The sequence below is a fragment of the Dromiciops gliroides genome, chromosome 6, assembly GCF_019393635.1.
Source record: "Dromiciops gliroides isolate mDroGli1 chromosome 6, mDroGli1.pri, whole genome shotgun sequence".
Taxonomy (NCBI): domain Eukaryota; kingdom Metazoa; phylum Chordata; class Mammalia; order Microbiotheria; family Microbiotheriidae; genus Dromiciops; species Dromiciops gliroides.
Window position 1 is genome coordinate 160,668,462 of NC_057866.1, and position 26,975 is coordinate 160,695,436.

General features: G+C 38.7%; 1 protein-coding gene across 1 annotated transcript in view; it reads right to left on the reverse strand.

Annotated features, from left to right (window-relative positions):
• Positions 1-14,281: 14,281 nt before the first annotated feature.
• Positions 14,282-26,975, reverse strand: part of TTC29 (tetratricopeptide repeat domain 29) — a 249,965-nt gene continuing 237,271 nt past the window's right edge. Inside the window, exons 12-13 of the mRNA XM_043971929.1 lie at positions 15,835-15,904; positions 14,282-15,025 (exon numbers count right to left, since the gene is read on the reverse strand). Of these exons, the coding sequence (XP_043827864.1) occupies positions 14,998-15,025; positions 15,835-15,904 (98 nt within the window). The 3' untranslated portion in view covers positions 14,282-14,997. The remainder of the gene's footprint in view (positions 15,026-15,834; positions 15,905-26,975) is intronic.

The window sequence follows — 26,975 nt, forward strand, 5'->3', positions numbered from 1 at the left end:
TTCCCTATTTCTGTGGAAAGCACCACCATTCTTCCAGGTTCCTAACCTCACCTTCACTTTGACCCTTCACTTTCCCTCACTTCACATATCCAGACAGTACAAATCTTGATATTTCAACTTCTACAATGCTTTTTTCATGACTTCTACTTTTCTACTCACACAACTACCACCTTAGTTCAGGCCTTAATCACTTGAACATCACGAAATTCTAAAGAACCCAGAGGAAAACCTCAGCAAAGATGCTATAGAGGACCAATGAGGGAATAGGGATAGGCATTGCAAAGGATAAGAAGGTATTGCTAAATTGTAATCTGAAAGGTAAAATGAAAATGCTGGCACTGTGGGGAATAGAGAAAGATTAAGGCCTGGAGGATCTTAGGAGGTAGAGTTAGGGAAGATGGTAAGGCCCAATGGTCCTTTATCTCATCATAAAGAATAGAGTTGGTGACTCCCATCTCACCCACTTGTGAGTAGTCAAGCAGCTTGATGGTTGCTTGGATGACCTAGGGGAAGAAGTGAGGGGGGAAGGCAAAGGCATGCTATTGTATACAATAAATAAAATAATCCCTACTTGTAAAGAGGTAACATTCTAATAGGGGAGACAAGTATACATATATGTACAGAACAAATAAATACGCAGTCTCATATGGAGAGCTGGCTATTTAGTGAATATAATAATTGATAATAGAATCCAGACTATTTCAAAATAGAAAAGGAGGTGGCCAATCATGTAGTAAGAATGAGAAATAACACCTAGGCATGTGTTATTATGCCAGTATACTATGGGTACCCACATAATGTTAAAGAACCTAGAGAAAGGCCTTCCACACATGCTCTAGATCAAAGCTTCTTAAACTGTGGGTTGTGACCCCATATGTGGTCATGTAACTGAATGTGGGGGTCATGAAAAATTTGGCAATAGTAAAAGGTTATATGTACCTATTTTATATACCTATATACCTGGGGGGGGGTCACGTAAACATTTCCCAAGCAAAAAGGGGTTACAAGTGGAAAAAAATTTAAGATGCCTTGCCCTAGATGACCAATGGGAGAACAGGGACAAAGGACAGAAAGGTATAGATGGATAGTGATCCATACTGGTGGCAGCAGTGTCCATAATGATGACATTCCAGATTCATAGAAGTATTAAAATATAGGGCTTCCCAAAAGCTTAAGTGCAGTTTAAGTTAATTTTTAAATTGTACTAAGACTTCTGGGATGCCCCGTACATGTCAATTTCTGTAACAAGAACCCACAATATTTTAACATTGGGATAATTCAGAAAAAATCAGATTCTTTTTAATGGTTAGAGGAGAATAAATTTAGTTTATAATTAAAGCTGATAAGTATTAAATTTTTTTTAAATAATAAAACATTTTTGTTTGTAGTTTTGGATCCTGATTTTTATCCCTCCTTTCCTGCCTCCCCTCACCCTTCCCTGAGCCAGTAACCTATATCAGATATAGGTTATACATGTATAATTATATAAAAGATTACCATATTAGTCATTTTGCATATGAAAACTTGAATAAAAGAAAAAATGAAAGAAAGTGAAGAATAGCATGCTTCAGTCTGTATTCCATCAATATCAGTACTTTCTTTGGAGGTAGATAGTATGTTTCATCAATAGTCCTTTGGGATTGTCTTGGATCATTGTATTGTTGAGAATATTTAAGTCATTCACAGTTCTTCACTGAACAATATTGCTGTCTCTGTGCACAATGTTCTCTTGGTTCTGCTCACTTCACTATACATCAGTTCATACAAGTCTTTCTAGGCCTTTCTGAAATTATCCTGCTTGTCATTTCTTATAGCACAATAATATTCCATCACTATCATATACCAAAGCTTGTTTAGCCATTCCCCAATTGATGGGCATTCCTTTGATTTCCAATTCTTAGCCACCACAAAAAGAGCGGCTATAAATATTTTTGTACAAATAGGTCTTTCTTTTTGGGGATGTCTTTGGGATATAAACCTAGCAGTAGGGGTCAGGTAGGTGGCACAGTGGATAAAGCACCAGCTTTGGATTCAGGAGGACCCAAGTTCAAATCCGGCCTCAGACACTTGACACTTACTAGCTGTGTGACTCTAGGCAAGTCACTTAACCCTCATTGCCCTGCGTAAAAACAAAACAACAACAACAACAAAAAAAACCCTAGCAGTGGTATTGCTGGATCAAAGGGTATGCACAGTTCTATAGCCCTTTGGGCATAGTTCCAAATTACTCTCCAGAATGGTTGGATCTTTTCATAACTCCACCAACAGTGGATTAGTGTCCCAGCTCTCCCACATTGGTAGGTATGAATCTTTGGGAAACTTTTATCTAAGGGATAATTTTAGGAATGAGGCATAAAAGCAACATGAAGTTCAAAAAGGGGAAGCAATTTTTTTGTTTCATATCAATCAAGGCTGCTTCTCCCTTTAATGTTACATGGATTCCACCATTTTTAGCTTCCTGTGCTAAAAAAAAAAAATGCAAAGCATCCCCAAACCCACAGTTCTGTGGTTACAGTCAACCCGTGTGTTACTTTATCATTTCTATACAGTATATGCATTCAAAAGCTAATAAGCAAAAATGATGGCAAAATATTTGCTGTAAATAGTGTTCAGATAAGGTAGCACTGGAAAAAGGCATATTGCTCTCCTGACTAGTAGATGTTATAGGTTTTTGTTTTTGTTTTTGTTTTCTGACAGGTTTCTGCAGTTTCATTTCCTACTCAATACCTTTTCTGGTACCCAAATTGGTAATGCTGTCTTTCTGTCTTCCTCTTGAAACCATTTCATGTATTCTTTGTATTTACTTATATGTGCAATAGAATGTAAGTTCTATGAGGCCAGAGACTATTTCTTTTCTCCTGGCATCTTCAGTGACTAGCCCTGTGCTTGGCACATAGTAGGCAATTAAAAATGCAAGTTGAATGGAACTTAACATGACAATAGAAGTTAGACAAAGATCTCTCTATCTTTTCTTTTTTTTGGTGAGGCAATTGGGGTTAAGTGACTTGCCCAGGGTCACACAGCCAGTAAGTGATAAGTGTCTGAATCCGGATTTGAACTCAGGTCCTCCTGACTCCTGGGCCGGTGCTCTATCCACTGCACCACCTAGCTGCCCCTCTCTATCTTTTCAAAATGTTCTTTTTTAAACTATGAAGTTAGAAAGCCAACTTTTTAGCACTTGCCAGAAGTATGCACCATTGTCTTGGCCTTTGAGAGCCCAGGAAAAGTCACCTCTATACTATAATGAGGCATCAGAGCAGGAATTAAAGGAAGTTATAACAACATACATACATACATACATATATACACACACATACACACACATACACAGATATATAGATAAAAATGTACACACAGAGAGAGTAAAACCTCTCTCTTTTTTCTCCCATTGAGGTTTATACTGTTTGTACCAATGAGAATGGATGGAGGGTTATATAAAATATAGAATGTGCATGTTATTCACATATCTGGACATAGGAGACTAACTTTTTTTTAGCAGTTTTAGGGAATCTTATTAGGCATGGATTTCAAAAAAAGGGAAGGGAATGTACCTCCATGATCAATTGCCTATCCTCTCAAAAAAGTAAAAGTGAAATAATTGTGCTACACAATAGAATGCTATACCTTAAGCATCTTGATAAAAAAGAAATTAGAGGCCACAGCAAAGACTCTTGGGTTATGAGTGAGTGGTTGGCACTGCATTATTTATGCGATGAGTGAGAGACCTTTTATGGATGAGAACTCACATATGAGCCTATTGTGATTTGCATCTGTGATCCATAAAACCTTGATTTTGTTTTTCAGATTTGTTTTCACTTTTACAAATAAAGATGAGTCAAATTGAAATTTACGGAGGGAGCGCCCAAGAAACCTTTTGATTAAATCTAACAGAAGGGATAACTGTGCTGCTACTTAGCATTTGAGAATAAATTCTGGTTTCTTTTGACCTTCCTGACGGGTTTATCTTTGGCACATCTAATTTTCTGGAGTGTTTTCAAAGATGTGGGCATTTGGGATAAGGATAATCTCACAACATTTTTCAGATCTCTCTGTCAGAATCCTCAAAATTCTTTCAAAGGGAGATTCCAGAATAAGCTAGCTTTTACCAAAAAGGCTTGTGGGTTAAATTAAGCATATGTTGTCCTCATTGAAATGATTCCCAACTTAGACCTTTCCCGAGAATAAATCTCTGTCCTTCTAAAAAAGAGAAATATCCTTAAGGGTGCTTGAGATGAGGATCCTTTTATTGATGGGCACAAGAACATCCTTTATACCATAAAACTAGAGGAACAAAAATTAAAAGCATCCTTATTCTTTAAAAAATTAAGCTTATTGATGCCTTTAAAAAAAAACCCCACATAATCATTTCAATTGAACATTCCCTCGTAACAAAGAAAATAATTTCTTCAAACTGAACCAATGAAGTTGCACATTCTGCATCATATTCGCCCATCCTTCTTTTTTTTTGGGGGGGGGGGTTGTGAGGCAATTGGGGTCAAGTGACTTGCCCAGGGTCACACAGCTAGTAAGTGTTAAGTGTCTGAGGCCAGATTTGAACTCAGGTACTCCTGACTCCAGGGCCGGTGCTCTATCCACTGCGCCATCTAGCTGCCCCCTTCTCCCATCCTTCTAACTAAGAGGAGGAAGGTGTGGTTCATCATCTCATCTCTAGGTCTTAGATTAGCCATTACAGTTAATCAAAGTTTAGCAGCTTCTTAGTATTGTGTTCCTTTACATTATCGAAGTCACTGTGTATATTTCTTTTCTAGTTCTGTTTCCTTTGCTATACATTGTATATGTTTCCTCAGAGTTCTCTAGATTCCTCATATTAGTAATTTCCTTTCAGTATAATAATAAAATAGTTCATAATTTTCATGTGCTATAATTTGTCCAGTTGTTCTCTAATCTATGGATACTCACTTTTTCCATGTTTTCTAGTAACTTTATTCTCAAGGGAGAAATATAAAATATTTCACCTCTATGCTTCTAAAATTCAAAATAGGGATCATAAGACTATTCCATAAATAAAACAATGTTTTAAAAGTTCTGTTTTGAGCCATAGTCATTTAAGGAAATAAATCAATTGATATGTATTTTATTAAGTGCCTACCATGTTCCAGACATTTGCTAGATTCTAGAGATACAAAGACAGAAATAAACAGTTCCTGCTTTTGAGGTAGCTGATGGCATAGTGGGTAGAGCACTGGGCTTGGTCTCAGGAAGTCCTGACACCCTCAGACATTGACTAGCTGTGAGACCCTAGGCAAGTCACTTAACATTTGTCTGCCTCAGTTTCCTCATCTCTAACATGGAGATAATAATAATGCCTCCTTCCTGGGGGTTTTGTGAGGATTAAACTTTGCAAATCTTAAAGCATTATACAGATGCTTGTTGTTATTATTATGATTGTATTCTATCAGGAGAGATGTGAATAAATAAGCACATGCTAGATAAATACAAAATGTATATTCACACACACACACACACACATATATATATATATATACAAGATAGATTTCATTTTTCAAAAAATATTTATTTTAAACATTAAAAATTTTCTTGGATGAAATTATTGATTGTTTCTATGATTTTTAGGATGAGATTATTTAGTTTCCAATTAAATTTTTGGTCTATCTTTCCATGGTCCTTTATTACACAGAATTTTTGTTGCATCATGATCTGAAAAGAATGCATTTACTATTTTTGCCTTTCTGCATTTGACTGTGAGGTTTTTATGCCCTAATACATGGTCAATTTTTGTGTAGGTGCCATGTACTTCTGAGAAAAAGATATATTCTTTTCTATCCCCATTCAATTTTCTCCAGAGATCTAGCATATTTAATGTTTCAAAAATTCTATTCACCTCCTTAACTTATTTCTTATTTATCTTGTAATTAGATTTGTCTAGTTCTAAGAGGGGGGGATTGAGGTCCCCCCCCAATATAGTTTTGCTATCTATTTATTCCTGTAACTCGCTTAACTTCTTCTCTAAGAATTTGGATGCTGTACCACTTGTTGCACACACACACACACACACACACACACACACACACACACACACACATATATATATATATTGTGGGGACCAATTTTTAATTGAGGAGTGTTAGCTAAGTAGCTCAAAGCAATTTTGGGGCAAGGAAGGAGACCAGCAGCCTCCCTCAAAACAGAATAGAATTTATTTTAACAAGAACAAACTTAAAAAAAATCACACACACACACACACACAAACAAGATCAGTAGGATCAAGGGAAAGGAAATAAAATGGGGAAAGGGAAATTATCCAACCTGAAGAAATACCACTGTCCAGGAATCAGCTGAGAATACACAGCAGAGTTCCTGTCTCCTTCCAGCGTCCAGCTAGAATGGCAAATTCTCCTCCCCCAATCCCAGAAACCCCACAGTCCCCAGCCAATTGGATGGCTGCTCTGACAGCCACATGACTGTCCTCACTAGGATTCCAGTCATTATAATTTTGCCAGGCCCATGTAGGCATTGACAAGTGGTGATGATGTGAGGTGCCAGTGCCATGGCAATGGCTACAACCAGTGGGTGGAGCACTGTGCGGTGTGCGGAGCCCCAGGCATAAAAACCTCAAATAACAATTAATTCTTTACCATATTTAGTATTGATATTACTTCATTGTCTATAATACCTTTTAGCAAGATGTAGTTTCCTTTCTTATTTCTTTTAATTGGGTCAAGTTTTGCTTTTTCTGAGATAAGGATTGCCACCCCTGCTTTTTTTTTTTTTACTTCACCTGAAATGTAATATATTCTGCTCCAGACTTTTACCCTTACTCTGTGTGTATCTCTCTACTACAAATGTGTTTCTTATAAGCAACATATTGTAAGATTCTGGTTTTTAATCCACTCTGCTATTCACTTCAGGTTTTTTTTTTTGAAGGGCAATGGGGGTTAAGTGACTTGCCCAGGGTCACACAGCTAGTAAGTGTCAAGTGTCTGAGGCTGGATTTGAACTTAGGTACTTCTGAATCCAGGGCCGGTTCTTTATCCACTGTGCCACCTAGCCGCCCCCTATTCACTTCAGTTTTATGGGAGAGTTCATTGCATTTACCTTCACAGTTATGATTATGATGATTTTCTTTCCCCTTTCCTCTTTTACTTCCCTATAGAGTAAGATACAATTCTATATCCAACTGAGTGTGTTTGTTATTCCCTCTTTGAGACAAATCAGATGAGAGTAAGGTCAAAACAATGCTCACCCTTCTCTTATTTCCCTCTATTGTAATTGGTTTCTTCTGCCTCTTCATGTGATGTGATTTACCCCCATTCTGCCTTCCCTTTCCTCTTCTCCCAGTATAATCCTTTTTCTTACCCCTTAAGGTTTTTAAAAATATCATCACATCAGAATTAACTTATACCCATACCTTCTGTCTGTATGTACTCCTCCTACCTGCCTTAATAAAGATACAGTTCTCAAGAGTTACAAATATATTCTTCCTGTGTAGGGATGGAAACATTTTAACTTTATTGAATAACATGTTTTGCTTTTCCCCTCATTTTACCTTTTCATGCATCTCTTGAGTCTTGTATTTGTAGATTGAATTTTCTCTTCAGTTCTGGGATTTTCATTAGAAAAATTTTAAAGTGTCCTATTTCATTGAATATCCATCTTTTCCCCTGAAAGATTATGATTAATTTTTCTGGGTAGTACATTCTTGGTTGTAATCCCAGTTCCTTTGCCCTCCAGAATATCATATTCCAAGCCCTCCAATCCTTTAATATCGAAGCTTCCAGGTTCTGTGTAATACTTATTGTTGTTCCTTGATATTTAAGTTGGTTTTTTTTTTCTGGCTGCTTGAAGTATTTTCTCTTTTACTTGATAATTCTGGAATTTAGCTATGGTATTCCTTGGAGTTTTCCTTGTGGGGCCTCTTTTAGGAGATGATCGGTGGATTCTTTCAATGACTATTTTTTCCTCTGATTCTAAGACATTGGGGCAGTTCTCCTTGATAATGTCATGAAATATGCTGTCTAGGCTCTTCTTTTATGTTCACGGTCCTCAGGCAGTACAATTATTCTTGGATTGTCCCTCGTGGATTTATTTTCCAGGTCTGTTGTTTTTCTGAAGAGGTATTTTATGTTTTCTTTTACTTTTACATTCTTTTGATTCTACTTTACTTCTTCCTGTTATCTAATTGAGTCATTAGCTTCCATGTGCCCAATTCTGCTTCTTAAGGAATGATTTTCCCCAGTAAGCTTTTGCACATCCTTTAGCATTTGGCCAATAGCATTTTTTAATGAGTTGTTTTCCTCAGTCAATTTTTGTCCTTTTCTCAAGCTATTGACTCTCTCTCTCTCTCTCTTTTTGGTGGGGCAATGAGGGTTAAGTGAATTGTCCAGGATCACACAGTTAGTAAGTGTCAAGTGTCTGAGGCCAGATTTGAACTCGGGTCCTCCTGAATCCAAAGCTGGTGCTTTATCCACTGTGCCACCTAGCTGCCCCTAGCTATTGATTCTCTTGCATAACTCTCATTTCTTTTCCCAATTTTTCTTCTACCTCTCTTATTTGGTTTATAAAATCCATTTTGACCTCTTACAAGAGGGCTTTTTGGTTTTGAGACCAATTCCTCTTCCCCTTTAAGACAATTTAACATTGTTGTCCTCCTCTGAGTGTATGTTTTGATCCTCCCTGCCAACATGGTAATTTTCAATGGTGAGGGTTCTTTTCTGTTTCTTACTCATTTTTAGCCTCTTTTGTACCTTTTAAAGTTGAGTTCTGCTCCTGGAGTACAATGTGCACTATCTCAAGCTTCTTTTACTGGGGGGCCAGGGGCCCAGGTATTGGCTTTCTCTCTGAGGCTTCAGTTGCTTATAGCTTATTCACTGCACTGGAGTGGCCCAGCCTAGTTGGGTCTGTTGGGTATCAGATACTCCAGCTGGCAGATTGCCTTCTATGTTGTGGCTGGGTACTTCATAACTGACTGGTTGTGCCATTAGCTTGCTGAGCTAGAACCAAGGGTCCTTAGCTGCTAATCTCTGCTTTGACTAAGAGCCTTTTGCTGACTTGCCCAGACAGCTTCTGCACTGAGTTGTGCTCCCCTTTTACCCAGATGAGAGGGAACTTTTCTGAAGATCTTCTAGGTTATCTTAAGTTGGAAGATTATTTCACTTTGCCTTTTTTTTTTTGCAGGTTTTACAGCTCTAGAATCTGTTGAGAGGCTTAATTTAAATTTTGTTTCTGAGGGAAATTTGGGAGAGCTGAGGCAGCTTACTGGTTTCATCCTGCAATCTTGACTCTGCCTCTAGAACTCTTGATTTTCTTTTCATAATTTTCTTGCATTAATTTAATTTCTTTTCACAAATTTTCCTGTACAACTCTTCTCTTTCTCTAACTCTTCCAGAAATTCTGGACGGGCTAGGGTCCAATTCATATTGTTTTTATGGCTTTGTTTGTAGCTGGTTTCACATTGTTATCTTCTTCTGAGTTTGTCTTGGTCTTTCCTGCCACCATTGTAGCTTTTTATGGTCAAAGTATTTTTTTGTTGTTGTTTGATTGCTCATTTTCTCAGCCTATTTATTGACTTTGAACTTTCTGTTAAAGTTGGACTCTGCTCACCTGGGGTAGGGAGCTTCAAGATTTTTCATGCTGCTGTTTTCAGAGCTAATTTTGGGGGTCTGCAAGTTTTTGGTGCTTCCAAAGTAGTGTGATACAAGGAAAGGTATATACATTTTTTTGTTTTTGCTTTTTTGTTTATTGTACCTTTTATCAAAATGTAGCTTTCCTGATGGTCTCTTTTGATTAGGTCTATTTTTCTTTACAAGATAGATTTTAAAAAATAAATACAAGTTGTATATTTTGGGGGGAGAGATGAGGAGGGCACTGGCAGCTAAGGGGTAAGGGATCAGGAAAGGCATCCTATAGGAAGCAGTGCTTGAACTGAGTTTTGAAGGAAATAGGGATATTAAATGTCTGGAGGTAATGTTGGAGTGCATTTCAGGTAGGAGAAAGAACCAGTACCAACGTGTGTAGATAAGAGATGGAATAAGTGAGTATAAGAAATCCCAGAAAAGCCATATACAACATCTGAGAATCCATTTTACTTCCAAGACACTCTCTGGATTGGCATGTAAACAATTGTAAGTAAGGGTACACTAAGAGGAGGGGGCTAGGTCATTGTTCTTCATCATCTTAGCCCACTTTCCTATCTTTATTATATCTATCTACCCATCTATTCAGTCAGCCAGCAAACTACCCATCTACCCATCTATCTGTAAATAGCAAACCCCCCTCCAATATAAAACAAACAACAGAAAACTCCAACTTTCCTTCCTCCTATTTTTTTTTTTTTTGCGGGGCAATTGGGGTTAAGTGACTTGCCCAGGGTCACACAGCTAGTAAGTGTTAAGTGTCTGAGGTCAGATTTGAACTCAGGTCCTCCTGAATCCAGGGCTGGTGCTCTATCCACTGCGGCACCTAGCTGCCCCTCCTCCTATTTTGACCAGAGTTAATCCTGTCTTCATACAAATGTATACATACAAATGTATAACCATGAATAATGTAACCTGTTAGAAACTTGCATTAGAAGGCAGATGGAATTTAGGGCTTAAGGTTCCCCCTTTCCTTTACCTTTTCATTTCTGAAAGATAAGGTTTTTCTTGAATTATGCTTTGAATACTTAAGAGATCACAACTTAATTGGTGTCACTACTCCTTGCCCTGATGCAGATTTTCATGAATTTCTGTGCCAAAAAAAAATCATTACCTGTGGCCAGTGTTCTTGTAATGAACCTCTCTGAATTTAACTAGGCTGGTTCTCATTTAGATGACAGATACAGTCCATTGCCTGAACTGTTCTTGAAGCCTCTTTTAGCTTAATAAGACCTGAATAACAATAATAACAATAATGCTGATAACATAAAAATCAGATAAACATTTTATCCTATGTCTTAAAGAGGCCTTGGAAAGTAGAATGGGGTCAAGTGAATTCTTATAGGTATAAGGGTGAGGAAAGTTTCAGAATGTAGTGTACTCATAGAAGTACATAGAAGATGGGGACCAGTATGAAGACACTGGGTTTCTAGGATTGGGGAATGGAGGGAGTAAAGGGAATGCTGGAAGGAAATTTATAGTGTCACCCCATTCCCTCACTTCAATATAAGAAAATGAGAGATTAATGGACTTGCCCAAAGTCACACAGAAGCAGAGTTGGAATTTAAACTCAGGTCCCCTCACACCAAATTCAGTATCATTTCTATTATGCCATGCTGCCTTTGGTTTTGTCAATTCAATAGCTATGGTTTTGCCATTTTAATAGATGGCATAGGAAATCAGTGATGCAGTCTTAGCCAAGAGTCACTTTTTCGTTCTGGGTTTCCCTTATAAGATTTTGTGTGTGATATGGGGAAATGGGGTACGGTTTGGGGTTGGGGTTCTTGGGAATTCCTCTTTAAAGAATTACACCCTCTTGCACACAAAACGCAGTTAGGATAAGGTGATAGTTTATTTAGGAGCAAGGGAAGGGAAGGGTGGGGGGAGGGAAACCATGAAAGAAATCCTTAGACTTTTCATGGGGAGATTTGGCATAAAGCACATGGCTCAGAGGTACCAAATCTCCTCGAACAGGAGACTGGAAGGTACTTTTATAGGGGACTGATGGGGGTGGCCCATCTGCCCGTGAAAAGTTCCTTTAGTGAGAGAGGACCATCCCTCACTGGTGGTAGCTGGGGGAATTGGGTGAGGAGTGGAGGACCATCCCCCACTGGTAGTGACTAAAGGAATTGGGTGAGGGGTGGCTACAGATCCCTCTTCAGAACACAAAGGCCGAAGCCACACCCAAATTTATCTCCCCAGGGTAAGGGAGACCAGAATGAAGGGTAGGAATCCCAAGCTAGCTCAGCCCGATTTGGTTCAGTTTATCTCTCTAGGCGTTATCTGTCCTCTGGTTTAGTTTCTCAAGGAGAAGATTCCTCGGTGTGCCCCAGAGAAATTCTGGGGTGTTCTGCGCCCCATGATGTGTGTGTGTGTGTGTGTGTGTGTGTGTACTAGATCAAAAATAAGGCTCCTTATAACATCCTGACTGCATACTCTTGTTCTTAGTGCATTTATGATTTGTCTTTTTATGTTACTTGGTATTTTATTATTTTCCAGTTACATATAAGGATAGTTTTCAACATTTGTTTTCATAGGATTTTTAGTTCCAAATTTTTCTCCTACCTTCCCTCCTCCCCAAGACAGAAAGCAATCTAATATATGTTATATATGTGCAATCACATCGAACATCATTTTGTGAAAGAAGAATCAGAGCACAAGGGAGAAACCTCAAAGAAGAAGGAAAAAAAAAAAACAGCCCCAAAGTAGAAACAGTATGGTTCAATTTGCATTCATAAACCACAGTTCTTTTTTTCTAGATGTTGAGAACATTTTCTATTATGAAGTTCTTTGAAATTGTTTTAGACTGTTGTATCGCTAAAAAGAGCCAAGTCTATCCCCATCGTTCATCACACAATGTTACTGTTACTGTGTACAATGTTCTCCTGGTTCTGCTCCTCTCAGTCAGCATCAGTTTATGTAAGTCCTTCCAGGTTTCTCTGAACTCCTCCTGCTTATCATTACTTTTCACATTGATTTTTAAAAACTTTGTGTTCTAAATTTTCTTCTTCCCTCCCTCCTCATCCCTCCTTATGAAATCCAGCAATTCAATATGTCAGGTTGTAAAAGAAAGTAGACAAAATACCTTTAGAAAGAGGAGACAACAAATAAAATTATACTTCAATCTGTATTCAGATACCATCAGTCCTTCCTCTGTTGATGGTTTGCATTTTTCATATGTCCTTCTGATAGCATCCTGCTCATCATTTCTTTCACAGTTACTATTGCTAACTGTATTACCCTCCATCTTATTCCCTCCCTTGATAGAAAATAGAGTAAATATCTTCCTTCATCCTCTCCTTCCTAGTGTTTTGTTTTTTACTGCCCCCTCCCCTAATTTGCCCTTCCTTCCTTTGCCTTTCCCCTCCCCCATCTCCTTCCCCTCCCACTTTCCCTCAGGGCACAATCTATTACTATACCTACTTGATTGTGTATGTTATTCCTTCTTTGAGACTCTGAGGCCCTGAAAGAGCTGCCTGTTCCTGGCTGGGTTGGGGTTGCACGCTGAGTGCCTCTCTTGGCCCAATCAGCAGGTGATCCCAGTTGCCATCTTTGGCTGGAAAATAGTCTCTGTTCTTATGTGAGTTAGGTTGCTCCAGGGGTTGTCTTATGGCATTATTTTGGGGTGAGTGGATGGGTTTATCAGGAGCTTGTGGCAGTCACAGCCTCTCATCTGCCATCTTGGCTCCATCCACAGTTCTCTCTGCATTTATGATTTGGAATCATTTAGGGGAACTACTCGATCCCTAAGTTCTCTTAGCATACAGTTATCCTTTCCACATCACAACTTTCCCCATGGAGGTCTCAATATATCATGGGTTGGCATAAGAAACTAAATGGGAATTTTGGAGAAGTTTCGTGGAAGCCACAGATGATGTGTGAAGGCCAGCAAACCACACAGAGTTTAGAAACTCAGAAATGCATAAAATACATGTATAGCATTGTGCATCAACATATTTTATCTCTTAAAATACTAAAAGCACCTGACGAAAGAAAAGGAAAAAATTCAGACATTTTCTCTGGGCCAAAACATTTTACTTGGATTTCCCAGATCATGGGTGGGGGGGTCCCACATCCCTTACTCTGCCACCCCCCAATGTAGAAGGGATAACTGTAATGTGATGACCTAAAGCTAATAGTACTTTTATATTCAGTAGGTCAAGGAATTTCAGCTTAATTCATACCCCTTAATCTTCTTTGATACTTTAGAAGCCAGATGATTGAATCTTTGGGATTATTTTCTTCACTGAAATAGATTGCCACCTCCTCTGTCTAAGACAGGGACCAAAAACCTCATTGTCCTGAGGCTGGCTGTGCCTGGGGCCAGTGTTAGGTTTTTGGACAAGCCGATAAGGAGTCTCTGAACTATGCTAGTCTTGTCTCTCAGGCAGTAAGCATACTGTATGCTGGCATGTGGAGCCTTTCTGGTTTAGAAAGACCAGCCAGAGGTGCAGCTCTCCACTGGCATGGCTTTGAGGACTCTTCTCCATGGCATGAGGAGGCATGAGAAATGTCTTCTGGTGTAGCTTTAATCACAGTGCCAAATAGAGAAGCAAAGGATGAGAGGGGAAAAGGGGCAAAAAGTCTTTATTACAATATAATATCATTTTAATAGATTTACATATTCACAGAGTACTCTAGCACTTATCACCCCATAAATGGTAAAAACCAAAAATCTCCTGTACTTAAAAAAAATTATCAGTGACTTCTACTACTCACTTCAACTAAACCTTCTAACCTGCTGGGCTTATCAGGGAGAGGAGCCCGAGATTTTTCTAAGGATCTCCAGACTCTAGATTTCTATAAGTCTTGATTGCACTTGATCACTATTAATCTGGGCAGAGGAGGCTACATATCATTAGCTAAGACAACAGACAATGGGTTTTCTACACAGGGCAATGAATTATTTGCAACAGCCCTGAAGAACAGAGTGCTACTTTTTGCAAAAAGATTCATTCCTTACAGAAAAGCATCTCTGGAATTTTAGCAAGTACTTTTTTGGGGGGTTAGCTTAGAAGAAGCCTTAAATTGATCTACTTACAGTTATTTTGTTATGTGAAACAATTAACTATACTTTTAATTCCTAGTGTCACTATTCTTGAGGCAGAAGAAAAAAATGACAGTTTTAATGTTGTCATTTATTTTCTTACTAAGTGATTTTTTTCCCTAGTCTTTGTGTGGGGGGGGCATTTTATTTTCATGGATTTCAATAGTCTAGACTACCATATTGGTGATTCCTGTGAATTGCACGATTGTATAAAAACATAATCATGGTGGGTTTTATTGTGCCAGCCTATGCCTACACTGATATTCCTATCTTAATAAAATTCTCAAGGTTCAAGGTGATTTTATATCTTCTTGATTTCTGGCTGTCCATCCCACTTCAAGAATCACACTCCTTCTCCTGACAGCTGAAAGAAAAATTAATTATGTGAGTTCATTTTGATTTGAGGCATTAAGAAAAAGAATAACTATTCCAAATCTGATTTTTAAAAAACTCAGTTGTTTCTGAGGTATCTCAAAAGATAAAAAAATAGCTATTTTGGAAAAACTTCCTAACTTGTTTGAATTTGAAATTAAACATATGTTTGAAGTTCTATAGAAAAGGGGTTCTTAACTGGGAATCCATAAACTTGAAAAAATTTTGGGAACTGTATTTCAATACAATTGGTTTCTTTTGTGATCTTTACATGTTTTATTTTAAGCATTTAAAAATCTTATTTGGAGAAGTCCTTTATAGGATTTACCAGACTGCCAAAGAAGGGCATGGCACTTGGAAAAGTTAAGAAGCCTTATTTAAAGGAAAGGATCTTGAATTTGCACCAGTTTATCCAATATGAAATTAAACTGATTTCCCTGTCACTAGCAACCATACAGTGCCTTGCATCAGAGCTGGGGCTAAGGATGGGCAAAGACGGTAGTTGGCAAGGGCATGATGTATGTAGGGGAACACAATGTGCAGTCACATCATTTTAAAATGCTGGAATATCTCCTCGGCATGCAAGTATGTTTTGTGTGCTAAGAGAAAGCCCATGTGTTCCATTGGAAGATGAAATTCTCCAGTGTCCATCACACAGGGTTGAGGGTGGGGGTGGGAGAAGATACAATTTAAGAACCATGGCCAAGCTACAAAGATGCTGCCTCCCAGTTGTGCTTTGCTCACACTAGATGTTCAGTAAGTCCTTGTTGACTTTCCTGATTTTATTAAGTTATGCCATACCTGTCAGCATTTGACTCCTGTTTTGAGCGTACACTGGAATGCCTCTGGTCTCTGGAACCTCTAGACTGCTCTGTTAAGAAAGGAAGGTTGACATTTAAATAAATGGGAAAGTTTGCCAAAACCATAGTCATTTGTGAGTGGAGGTAACCCCAAAACAACCAAGACTGGGGGACCCTGGTCTCACTAGCGCTACCACATTTTGGTAATTAGGGCAATTGTTAAACATACATCCTCTTGGCTGGGGGTCTTCAGTCAAAGACTGAATGAGCAGTTGTAAGGGATGTTCTGGTTCAGGCATGGGTTCAACTAGATGATATCAAAGGTCCCTTCCCACTCTGAGAGTCTGATTCTCTGACACATATAACCAGAAAAGGAGGCAAGCCAGTCAAGGAGTGAGGAGACCCAACAAATGGAAGGCTTGGGTACTTCAATGGAAAGACAGGGGTATTATAAAGAATTGGAAGATGACTTCTGGCTTGAGAGGATAGAGTGATGCTCTTGGAGATGGGAAGATCTGCATTCGAATCCTACCTCAGACACTTACTAGCTATGGGCCTCTAGCTCATTTAACCTTTCAGAGTTCCAGGACAAAACATGTATGTGACATGCAGCGTGTGAGGGACCAAGTTGAAAAGGAGATAGCATTCCTTGGAAGGTTTGGCAGATGTCCTGATTAATAGATTTTTGTAACTTGGGCCTACAAAGCATTTTAAGTGGCCTCCTTCCAGAGCAGTGCAAACAGCAAACCATGTATAAGGACCACATAAGAGTTTACTGAATAGGACCCTTGGTAGTTAATTCCCCACTTCTCCAACAAATCAAAGGTATTATTCTAGGCTCATATGAATATACAGTGGCCATTACCTTAAAACTTGTGGTGTCCAACACACACACACACACACACACACACACACACACACACTCTGCAGATATGAAGGCTGTATTGTATCCACTGTGTGGTTTTGCCTCAGTAAAATATATGCTGCAGTTGGAAGCTAAAGGGATTACTTTTGAATAGTCATCACAGAGGTTGATTATACCCGTATATCATTTAGCCAGACCCTGCAGGCTATTATTCCATTAGTAAGGCTGGGCCCTGCTATTGTCAAAAAGTTGATCACCTTGTGCTAAAAGGCTGGACTTTCTGCCAACCTTATCAAAATGATTCAGAGGGCGATTATTAACAAAAGTAAAACACAAATTATGTTCTATGAAATTGATTATGGGGCAAATACACTTTTACTACACCCAAGAAATGTTCAAATGCTGAGAGTAACTGTTTGCGTCATGCCACTGTTATTAATGGTGAGATTAGGTTTTAGTTTGGTAGTTGAGATTTTATTTAGAGCAGTAGATTCTACTTTAGGAGAATAATACCTCCCCCTGCCGAGAGCTGAAGAGTATCAAGAACTCCTCTCTGAAGTTTTTTCCTTGGTATTTTTCAATCACATTACATTATCTCTTCAGAAGGCTGCACCGTATATCAATGATGGTAAATCAATGCTCTGAGAACAGCCTAATTAGAGAGAGAGGCTTTACAAGGCAGCTAACGTGGAAAACAACAACAACAACCTTCCACAACAAAACAAAAAAAATTCAAAAGACCAATCCAAAACCCCAAGCTTTATTTTGAGGAAAACCTGTCAGTGGGGCTTAATAATAAGATCACTTCCAAGGGTTGAATAAATATTTAACTTCGTTTACTCTTCAGATATTGGCCATACAGTTTTTCCGGCTTAATCACAACAATGGGAGAACATATAAAAACGAGTTTAGGTATATTTTTTGTAGGTCTCCAAAATATACTATCAGTTTAAAGTATGATAGGTGTGACTCGTGCTCTGTGGGCTTCTGAGTACTGGGTTAGATCTTGATGGCTTGATGGTTTTAGTCAGGATCTCTCCTGGGAACATCACAATTTGACTGATGTCTCTCTAGGGGTCCTTAGCTCCCTTGCAAGCACTCAACCTAACAAACCATCAAATATAGGACAAGTCTTTTTAACTCGGCAGAAAATGTGATGGTCTCATACCCTAGCTCATAAACAGTCAAGATGACTCCTCTTCCCACTTTGGTGGGCCTTCACTTACAACTCTTCAGAGACTTATGTAGTTAATTCAACAAACGTTAATTTCAGCACTTACTGTATACCATGCATGATGCTAGGTTCTGGGACACCATACATATACAAAGAGGAAAAAAAAGTTCCTCGAAAGGTTTAAGTTCTACTGGACCCTGCCTTATCAATCATCTTTTTCACCTAAATCTGCTGTGTTTTTCTCCCTCTCAGTTCTCATTCTATTTGACCTGTCTGTGGCTTTTGACACTGCCTCCTTTCCCTTGTTTTATTCTCTGCTTGCTTTACCTCAGTTTCCTCTCCACAAAGTATAAGCTGTCCCACCCAGAGCAGAATAAAAGGCCAAGTCAAAAGGGTAACAAGGACCCAGAATGAGGTTATTTCACACCTTATCAAAAAATTTATGCTCTGTTGAGTAATCAGGAGAAGAAAAAGAGGGGATTATCCTGTTCCTCCAGGGGCATGCATGGCTAGGCTCTGATAGATAAGCATGAATCCTATCCTAATTTATTTTGGGGGGTAATTATCACAAACACTTTCAGACAAAGAGATATTTTGAGATGTTACTGATTTGGAAATGTTATCAGGGTTTTTGTTCTTTTTTTTTTTTTTTAAAGAAGAGTCTTTTCTTTTGTATACAAAATGAGGATAGGGAATACTTAACAATTAGGGATGCACTTTTGGAGTAGTTTTTCTAGGACTGGTAATGGATTAATAACAATCCTTTCTTTTTCTCTGGTTGGCTAGGGACTGGGTTCAAGCCCTTTATCTCTTTTTATATTTGCCCTTGGAGCATGTTTGGCACTTACATTTAAATATAGATGGGCATTGATATTTCCTTTTTTTGTGGGGCAATGAGGGTTAAGTAACTTGCCTAGAGTCACACAGCTGGTAAGTGTCAACTGTCTGAGCTAGATTTGAACTCAGGTCCTCCTGACTCCAGGGCTGGTGCTCTATCCATGGCGCCACCTAGCTGCCCCCTTTATATCTTTTTATTAAAAAAAATCTTAATTTTTGTTTAGAACTTAAACACTTAATAGAATAGATATTTGCACATACATCACAGTAGAACAGAAAAAGAAAATTGTCCATGAAACTCCAAATCTCTATCCTATATAGTTTGCTTTTCTTTTAAAGTATATAATAGGCACAACATACAGCTTCCAAAGCAGTCTTGCTTGTCTGGCCTTGCTTCTGTTCTTTTTTCTCCATTGGGAAAAAGAGATGCATCTTTGACTCTTTTCTTTTGGTTACTCTTTCCCTAACCCCCCTTGCCATCCCACTCTCATTAAAAAAAAAAAAAAAGTAGCCCTTCCTGAAGGAAAAAAAGTCCACATGAGCTATGTCTGAAAATGTCTTATTCCGCATCTCAAGTATGCTTCTTGAGGTGTGTAGTCAGTTCACTTTGTCATCAGTTCTCTAGGATCATGATTGGTTGAAACACTTAAGAACTCTTCTCAATGCAACAAAGTTGTTTGTCTTTGCAATGTTGTTGTTATTGTATAAATTGTTTTACTGGTTCTGCTCATTTCACTTTGGCCTCAGGTCACACAAGTCTTTCTGGATTTATCTGAAATCATCCCCTTTGTGATTTTCTTATTGCATGACAATATTTCATGGCATTCACATACCATAATTTGTTTAGTCGTTCTCCAAATGATAACTATTTCTTAGTTTTTAGGTCTTTACCATCACAAAAAGCTGCTATAAATATATTTGTACATATGGGTCATTTTCCTTTCTTTGGGGTATAGGGCCAGTAGTATGTTGCTGGGTCAAAGGCTTTGCACAGTTTGCTGACTTTGTATGGAGAGTTCCAAATTGCTTTGCCAGTATTCACTCTTTTTTTTTTTTTTCCAGGGCAATGAGGATTAAGTTACTTGCCCGGAGTCACACAGGTAGTGAGAGTGAAGTGTCTGAGGCCAGATTTGAACTCAGGTCCTCCTGAATCCAGGGCCGGTGCTTTATTATTCACTGTGCCACCTAGCTGCCCCAGCATTCACTCTTACAAAGTGACAAAGTAGAGTCAAACTTTTTTTTTTCAGGCAATGAAGGTTAAGTGACTTGGCCAGGGTCACAGAGCTACTAAGTGTCAGGTGTCTAAGGCTGGATTTGAACTGAGGTTCTCCTGAATCCAGGGCCAGTGCTTTATTCATTGTGCCACCTAGCTGCCCCAGCATTCACTCTTTTTTTTTTTCTGGGTTGTTTTTTTTTTTTTTTTGGTGGGACAACGAGGGTTAAGTGACTTGCCCAGGGTCACACAGCTAGTAAGTATCAGATGTCTAAGGCTAGATTTGAACTGAGGTTCTCCTGAATTCAGGGCCAGTGCTTTATCTACTGCACCACCTAGCTGCCCCCTAGAGCCAAACTTTTAATCTGAATTCACTAGCTTTGCATTCAAATCCAATGAGTCAATTGGCAAGAGGGCTTCTGTCTTCTGCTTGTTTCTCTCTTTTGATAACTCAACAGAGAAGTGATTAGGCATCATTATTGATTATTCATCATTATTGTGGCAGCTAGATGGTGCCATAGTGCATAAAGCCCTGGGCCTGAAGTCAGAAACACTCCTCTTCCTGAGTTCAAATTTGGCTTCGGATAGTTACTAGCTGTGTGACCCTGGGCAAATTACTTCACCCAGTTTCCTCATCTGTAAAATGAGCTGGAGAAGGAAATGGCAAACCACTCCAGTATCTTTGTCAAGAAAACCCTAAATGGGGTCACAAACAGTCAGACACAACTGAAAATGATTGAACAACAACAAATCATTATCTAGCCCTGTGGAAGTTGTCTTGTAAAAACAACATTAGACATCAACATGGTCTCACATGCTATCATTGGTAATTCCAAGGTGGCACAGCAGATCTCACCAAGTCTGTAGGTCTTTAGAATATCGTGGTAACTTCATGCGAGCCACACTGTCCAAGGATGTGCTGACCTTTCTGATACAGTCTTCTCCTTTCCTTTGTCAGGGAGACTCTTATCCAAAGACTCGCAAGGGAGTCGGAATAACTGACAGCTTTGGGAGTTTGCAGACACAGGCTGGTCTGTGGCTCGACTGTTTTCAGGCAGGTCTTCTCTTCCAAGATTTTGGCTGACTGAGGTGTTTCAATCTCTTGTCTGTTCATATACATACATAGCCCATAGCAGTTCTTGTCTCAAAGACTTCTGTCTGTGTTTATAGCCTGTTAAGCTGAAAGTTTCCCAGAGGATCAGAAGCACATTCTAGGACAAAATTGCAGGTATTTGCTACCTTAAGCACCTATAATATAAAATAAGTCAAATAGAGCAAGACCTCTTGATCCCTTTGGTGGTGAGGAATAGCTCTGACATGATACAAAAGCACTAATATAAAATTGGTCTTATTGTCACTTTGAAACTTTAGAATCTTAAGGAATTTCTCAGTGTATCTCGATTTTTCTTGTAGCTACCACGCATGTCTGAAAATTCTCTTTTTAAAAAAACTTTAGGGAGCAGCTAGGTGGTGCAGTGGATAAAGCACTGGCCCTGGATTCAGGGAGTTCAAATCCATCCTCAGACACTTGACACTTACTAGCTGTGTGACCCTGGGTAAGGCACTTAACCCTCATTGTCCCACAAAAAAACCAAAACAAACAAACAAACAAAAAATTTTACCCAAAGACTCCAGCGTCTGGGATAAGAACTCAATATTTGACAAAAACTGCTGGGAAAATTGGAAGATAGTCTGGCAGAAGCTAGGCATAGACCAACATCTTACACTGTATACTAAAATAAGGTCAAAATAGGTACATAATTTAGACATAAAGGGCGATACCATAGGTAATTTAGGAGAAGGAGTAGTTTACCTCTCAGATCTATGGAGAGAAGAATTTATGATCAAATAAGATATAGGGAATACTATGAAATGCAAAATAGATAATTTTGATTACATTAAATTAAAATTAAATTGCATTAAATTACAAACAGAAGTAATGCAGCCAAAATTAGAAAGGAAGCAGAAAGCTGGGAAACAATTTTTATAGCCAGTGTTTCTGATAAAGGCCTCATTTCTAAAATATATAGGGAACTAAATCAAATTTATAAGAATGCAAGTCATTCCCCAATTGAGAAATGGTCAAAGGATATGAACAGGCAGTTTTCAGATCAAGAAAGCAAAGCTATCTATTGCCATATGAAAAAAATGCTCTAAATCACTATTGATTAGAAAAATGCAAATTAAAACAACTTGGCTAATATTAAAAAAGGAAAATAATAAATGTTAGAGAAACTATGGGAAAATTGGAACACTAATGCACTGTTGGTGGAGTTGTGAATTGTTCTAACTCTTCTGGAGAGCAATTTGGAACTATGCCCAAAGGGCTATGGGACTGTTCATACCCTTTGACCCAGTAATAGCACTAGTAGGTCTATATCCCAAAGAGACCATAGAAAAGGGAAAAGGACCCACATATACAAAAGTATTTATAGCAGCTTTCTTTGTGGAGGCAAAAAATTGAAAATTGGGGGAATGCCCATCAATTAGGGAATGGCTGAATAAGTTGTGGTATATGAATGTAATGGAATACTAATGTGCTGTAAGAAATGATGAGCAGGCAGATTTCAGAAAAACCTGGAAAGACTTAAGTGGACTGATGCTGAGTGAAGTAAGCAGAATCAGGAGAACATTGTACATAGTAACGGCAACATTGTGTGATGATCAACTGTGATAGACTTGGCTCTTCTTAGCAGTGCGATGATCCAAGACAATTCCAAAGAACTCATGATGGAAATTGTTTTCCACATCCAGAACAAAGAACTGTGGATTATGAATGCAGATTGAACCTTACAGTACTTCCCCGCCATTAAATTTTTCATAGAAACGAATCTAATATGGCTAATATGACAAAAAGGGAAAATGTTGGATGTTGGAGGGGACATAGGAAAACTGGGATACTAATGCATGGTTGGTGGAGCTGTGAATGTATCCAACCATTGTGGAGAGCAATTTGGAACTATGCCCAAGGGCTATAAAACTCTGTATACCCTTTGATCCGACAATACCACTACTAGGTCAATATGCCACAGATATATAAAAAAGGAACATGACTTATTTGTACAACAATATTTATAGTAGCTCTTTCTATGGCAGCAAAGAATTGGAAATCAAGGGGATGCCCATCAATAAGAGAATGGCTGAACAAACTTTGGTATATGATTGTGATGGAATATAATTGTGCTATAAGAAATGATAAGCAAGATGACTGCAGTAAAACCTGAAGAGACCTACATAAACTGATGTAAAGCGAAGTGAACAGAACCAGGAGAACGTTGTGCATAGTAACAGCAATATTCTCCGATGAAGAACCGTGAATGACAGATATTCTCAGCAATACAAGAATCCAAGACAACGCCAAAGGACTAATGATGAAGCATACTATCTACCTCCAGAGAAAGAACTGTTATTGATTGAATATAGACTGAGCATGCTGTTTTTCACTTTCTTTTATTTTTTCTTTTGAGTCTTCTTGTACAAAATGACTAATAGGAAAATGTTTTACATGATTGTATATGCTTATAACCTACATCTGATTGTTTACTATCTCAGGGAAGGGGGTGAGAATGGAGGGAGGGAATTTAGAATTCAAAACTTAAAAAAACCTCACAAATGTTAAAAAAATTGTTTTAACATGTAATTGGGTAAAAATTAAAATATATTAAATTAAGAAATGAATCGAATAATGATAATGAGAGGAAAGAGTACTGGGTTTGAATTCAGAGGACCTGAGTTCAAAAACCTGGCTTTTGCCATTTTACTAGCTGTGTAACCTTGGGCACGTCACTTAACTTCTCTGAGCCTCAGTTTCCTCATCTGTAGAATGAGATTGTCCAAGATGACCTCTAAAGTCCTTTCAAACTCCCAACATAAGATAGTGAAAAGAAGGAAAATGGGACCCACAAAATGAACACCTTTGGACCGAGTCTCTACTAGAGTGACGTGTGTATTGGTTCATTTCCATTGACTGCCTTACAAAAGAGCCTACCAGCATGCTTGGTAACAAGATCAGTCGGTGCCTGTCTTCAGTGCAGTTGAGACACCAGGATAATTCCATATGCACAAAGGAAGCAAGGTGAGGAACACAGGAGCCTGTTAGGCAACTGTGTCACATTAACAAGCGTGGCGGTGCTGATTCACTGGAGTTTGAATCTGTGGGGAGCCGCTTGCTGCTGGTCTATTTAATTCTTAATCTTTGGTTCATTATTTAATTTTTGGTTGCTTTAGAGACCTGTTTCCAATGTAGCAGTTAAAAAATAAGTTTCCCCCCAACCTCTGTCCTTGGGGACCCCACTTCCCCCATGACCACTCACTCGACACACAGGCTGGAGGGCAGCTGAGCTTTGGACTGGGAAGAAGCCGAGTCTAGGGTTTTCATTATGTCCTTCCATTGCCTTCATTTCATTATATTTTTGACTCAACCCCTAATGGATTCAGCTTCATAAAGTCAGAAAAAGAGGGAAAGAAAGCAATTTATTCATGTTTTCAACAGAGCTCACTGCAGACATGAAATTTCTCTAAAAATGCAAATTATTTGGTACCACACAAGTGAAACTGACCAGCTAAAGCTCTTAGAGGAAAGCTCTTTCCCAGGGCTAATGTTTTTATACCCAGTGATTGAATAAATCGATCCATTTATTACAACACCTCCTTAGTTGTTATTGTTGGTGTGTGTGTGTGTGTGTGTGTGTGTGTGTGTGTGTGTGTTTCCCTTGGAAGAATATTTTCAAGGTACTAAAGGGCTGACTGTTCTTTATCACCAAGAAAATTGATTATGCTTGTTAATTTGGCTTTTTATCCCAGATATATCAAAACAAATGCCATAAACATGTGTAGAAGAAATCAATAGAGATCTGTTCAAAATCAGATTGATCAAAAAAAGGATTTAGGAAGCATCCAGGATGTAAAAGCCTAATGTCCAAACTAAGCCCTTACTTATGTAATATGCCGTTAGACAAGCTCAATATAAACCTGAGAGAAACTATTTCTGAAGACCAGAAATGGTGTGCTTGGGTTTCATTAAAAGAAATCCCCAGAAGGCTGACCCATCCAAGGTATTTAATGCGGACATTCGTTTTAAAAAGATTTCTTGTCTTATGTCCAGCCATTCTTGTTAATTCATGGGGCTCCTATCTCACAGACATGCTTTTTTATGTTATATAAAGCAAAAATTACACTTAACAAGTGTGAGGTTGGTCATAAAAAATAAATAAAACTGTACTCTTAAAAGCCAGGATACCACAAAGAAAGGCTATCCGTCATTCTTCTCCAGGAAGGTGAGGACAATGAGAAATAAAAGCCAGGCACACAGAGATTCCTGAAATCTTAGACCTGCCCTGGGCCATTACCGCCAATGCTTTGCAGAACCCTATCGGCAACTCTGGTGCTCAAGGACAAATGTCATTTCACTTTTTCTTTCTTTTCCTTTTCTTTTTTTTTTTTTTTGGTGACTAAAGGTACTCTTTATCTTTTGTTGACTTTACTTTGTCAACTAATAAATTTAGGTTTTGGAGACAGTTATCTTAAGGTATACACAGACGCACACACATATATCATGCTGTCCTTAGAATATTAATATAATGTATCTGACCCAGTGTCAAAAGGATGAAAGCTTGAAGCAGTTTTTACTAGTAATGTTGAGGAAAGATCTGTTCTGGCTTCCTTTCCATCTAAAATCCCACCCTCTACAGGAAGCCTTCTCTATCTCTTAATTCCAGTGACTTCCCACTGTTAATCATTTCTTATTTAGACTGTACACAGATTGCTTTGTTTCCATGTTGTCTCCTTCTTCAGATTGTAAGCTCCTTGAGGGTAGGAACTTTTTGTTTCTTCAGGTATCCCTAGAGCTGAGTACATTGGGTGCTTAATAAATATTTATTGATTGGTTGATTGATCATTGCGGCTGTCACTCCTGTCACTCAAAACCATTCATTCTTTCATTCATTCAACTAGTGCTTACTGAGCCCCAACACTATTGACCATGTACTGTGCAAGGTAACTAGCAGCACATTTACACCTACATCTGACCATAGTCAGGGGTGAAGGTTGAGGATTTGTTCCAAGTGGATTGATTTTTGGCCTATATGGGGGGATGGCTTTTTACCTGCAGCTCTGGTCAAATTCATGACTTAACTCTTGGTTAGGGGACATTTGTTCCTACCCCCATTTAGATATATACAGCATGCATAATGTATATATAATATATGTATATTTATCATATAAATTTGTGTACATGTGTCTGTGTATATGTGGGGTGTGTGTGTAGGTTCATCCTTATTTGGGGTCAACATTTAGTGGCTTCTCGAGGAGTAACTAATGACAACTTTGGAGAGGCAGGTACCCAAATGTGTTGTGGTTGCACATGCTCTCACCCAAGCAGCATAAAGGAGAAGCCATAATGGAGCTTCTCAATGCTTAAGTGGCTCCAGAAGATGTATTCACATGACTCCATCTTCTGGATGGAGCTGGGGGTGGGGTGTAGGTGGTATTTGTGGCAAGTTCCTAGAGTGTTCTGGAACCAAGCCTCCTAGAGAGAAGGGAATGAGACTTATCTGGACAGTGACAGATTCTTTAAGAGAAGAAAATCAATGAAGTAGAGGGTTCTGGAACTGGGGGACTTTATCATAATATGGAGAAACAAAACACTTTCATGGTACTGGCTACAGCTGTGAGTCACTGAGTCGCTGCAGGTCCCAGGAGAGGTTGATCTTCTAGTAACTGATCACTCCTTTTCTTTTGGGAGGGAGTCCATGCCCTTAGGGTAGTGCTGGAAGGATGGAAGTCTGTATTGGTCACTAGGAAGGAAGGTGAGGCTCATTGCAGAAGGGATGAAAATTGCATCCATTGATGCAACTGGTGAGCCTTTTATAGAATTTTGAATTTTCAGTGGGGTGAATTATGATAGTGGAAAAGGGAGGTGGAGAAAGAATTCTAGGTTGCTCTTCTGTTGGGGGATAGGCACTACACCTGTGATTTCTTTGGAATAAAGAAATTCAAAGTGAGGAAAGTCTCTGTACCAATGAAGGTCAGTACCTTTCTTTGCAATTTACATTT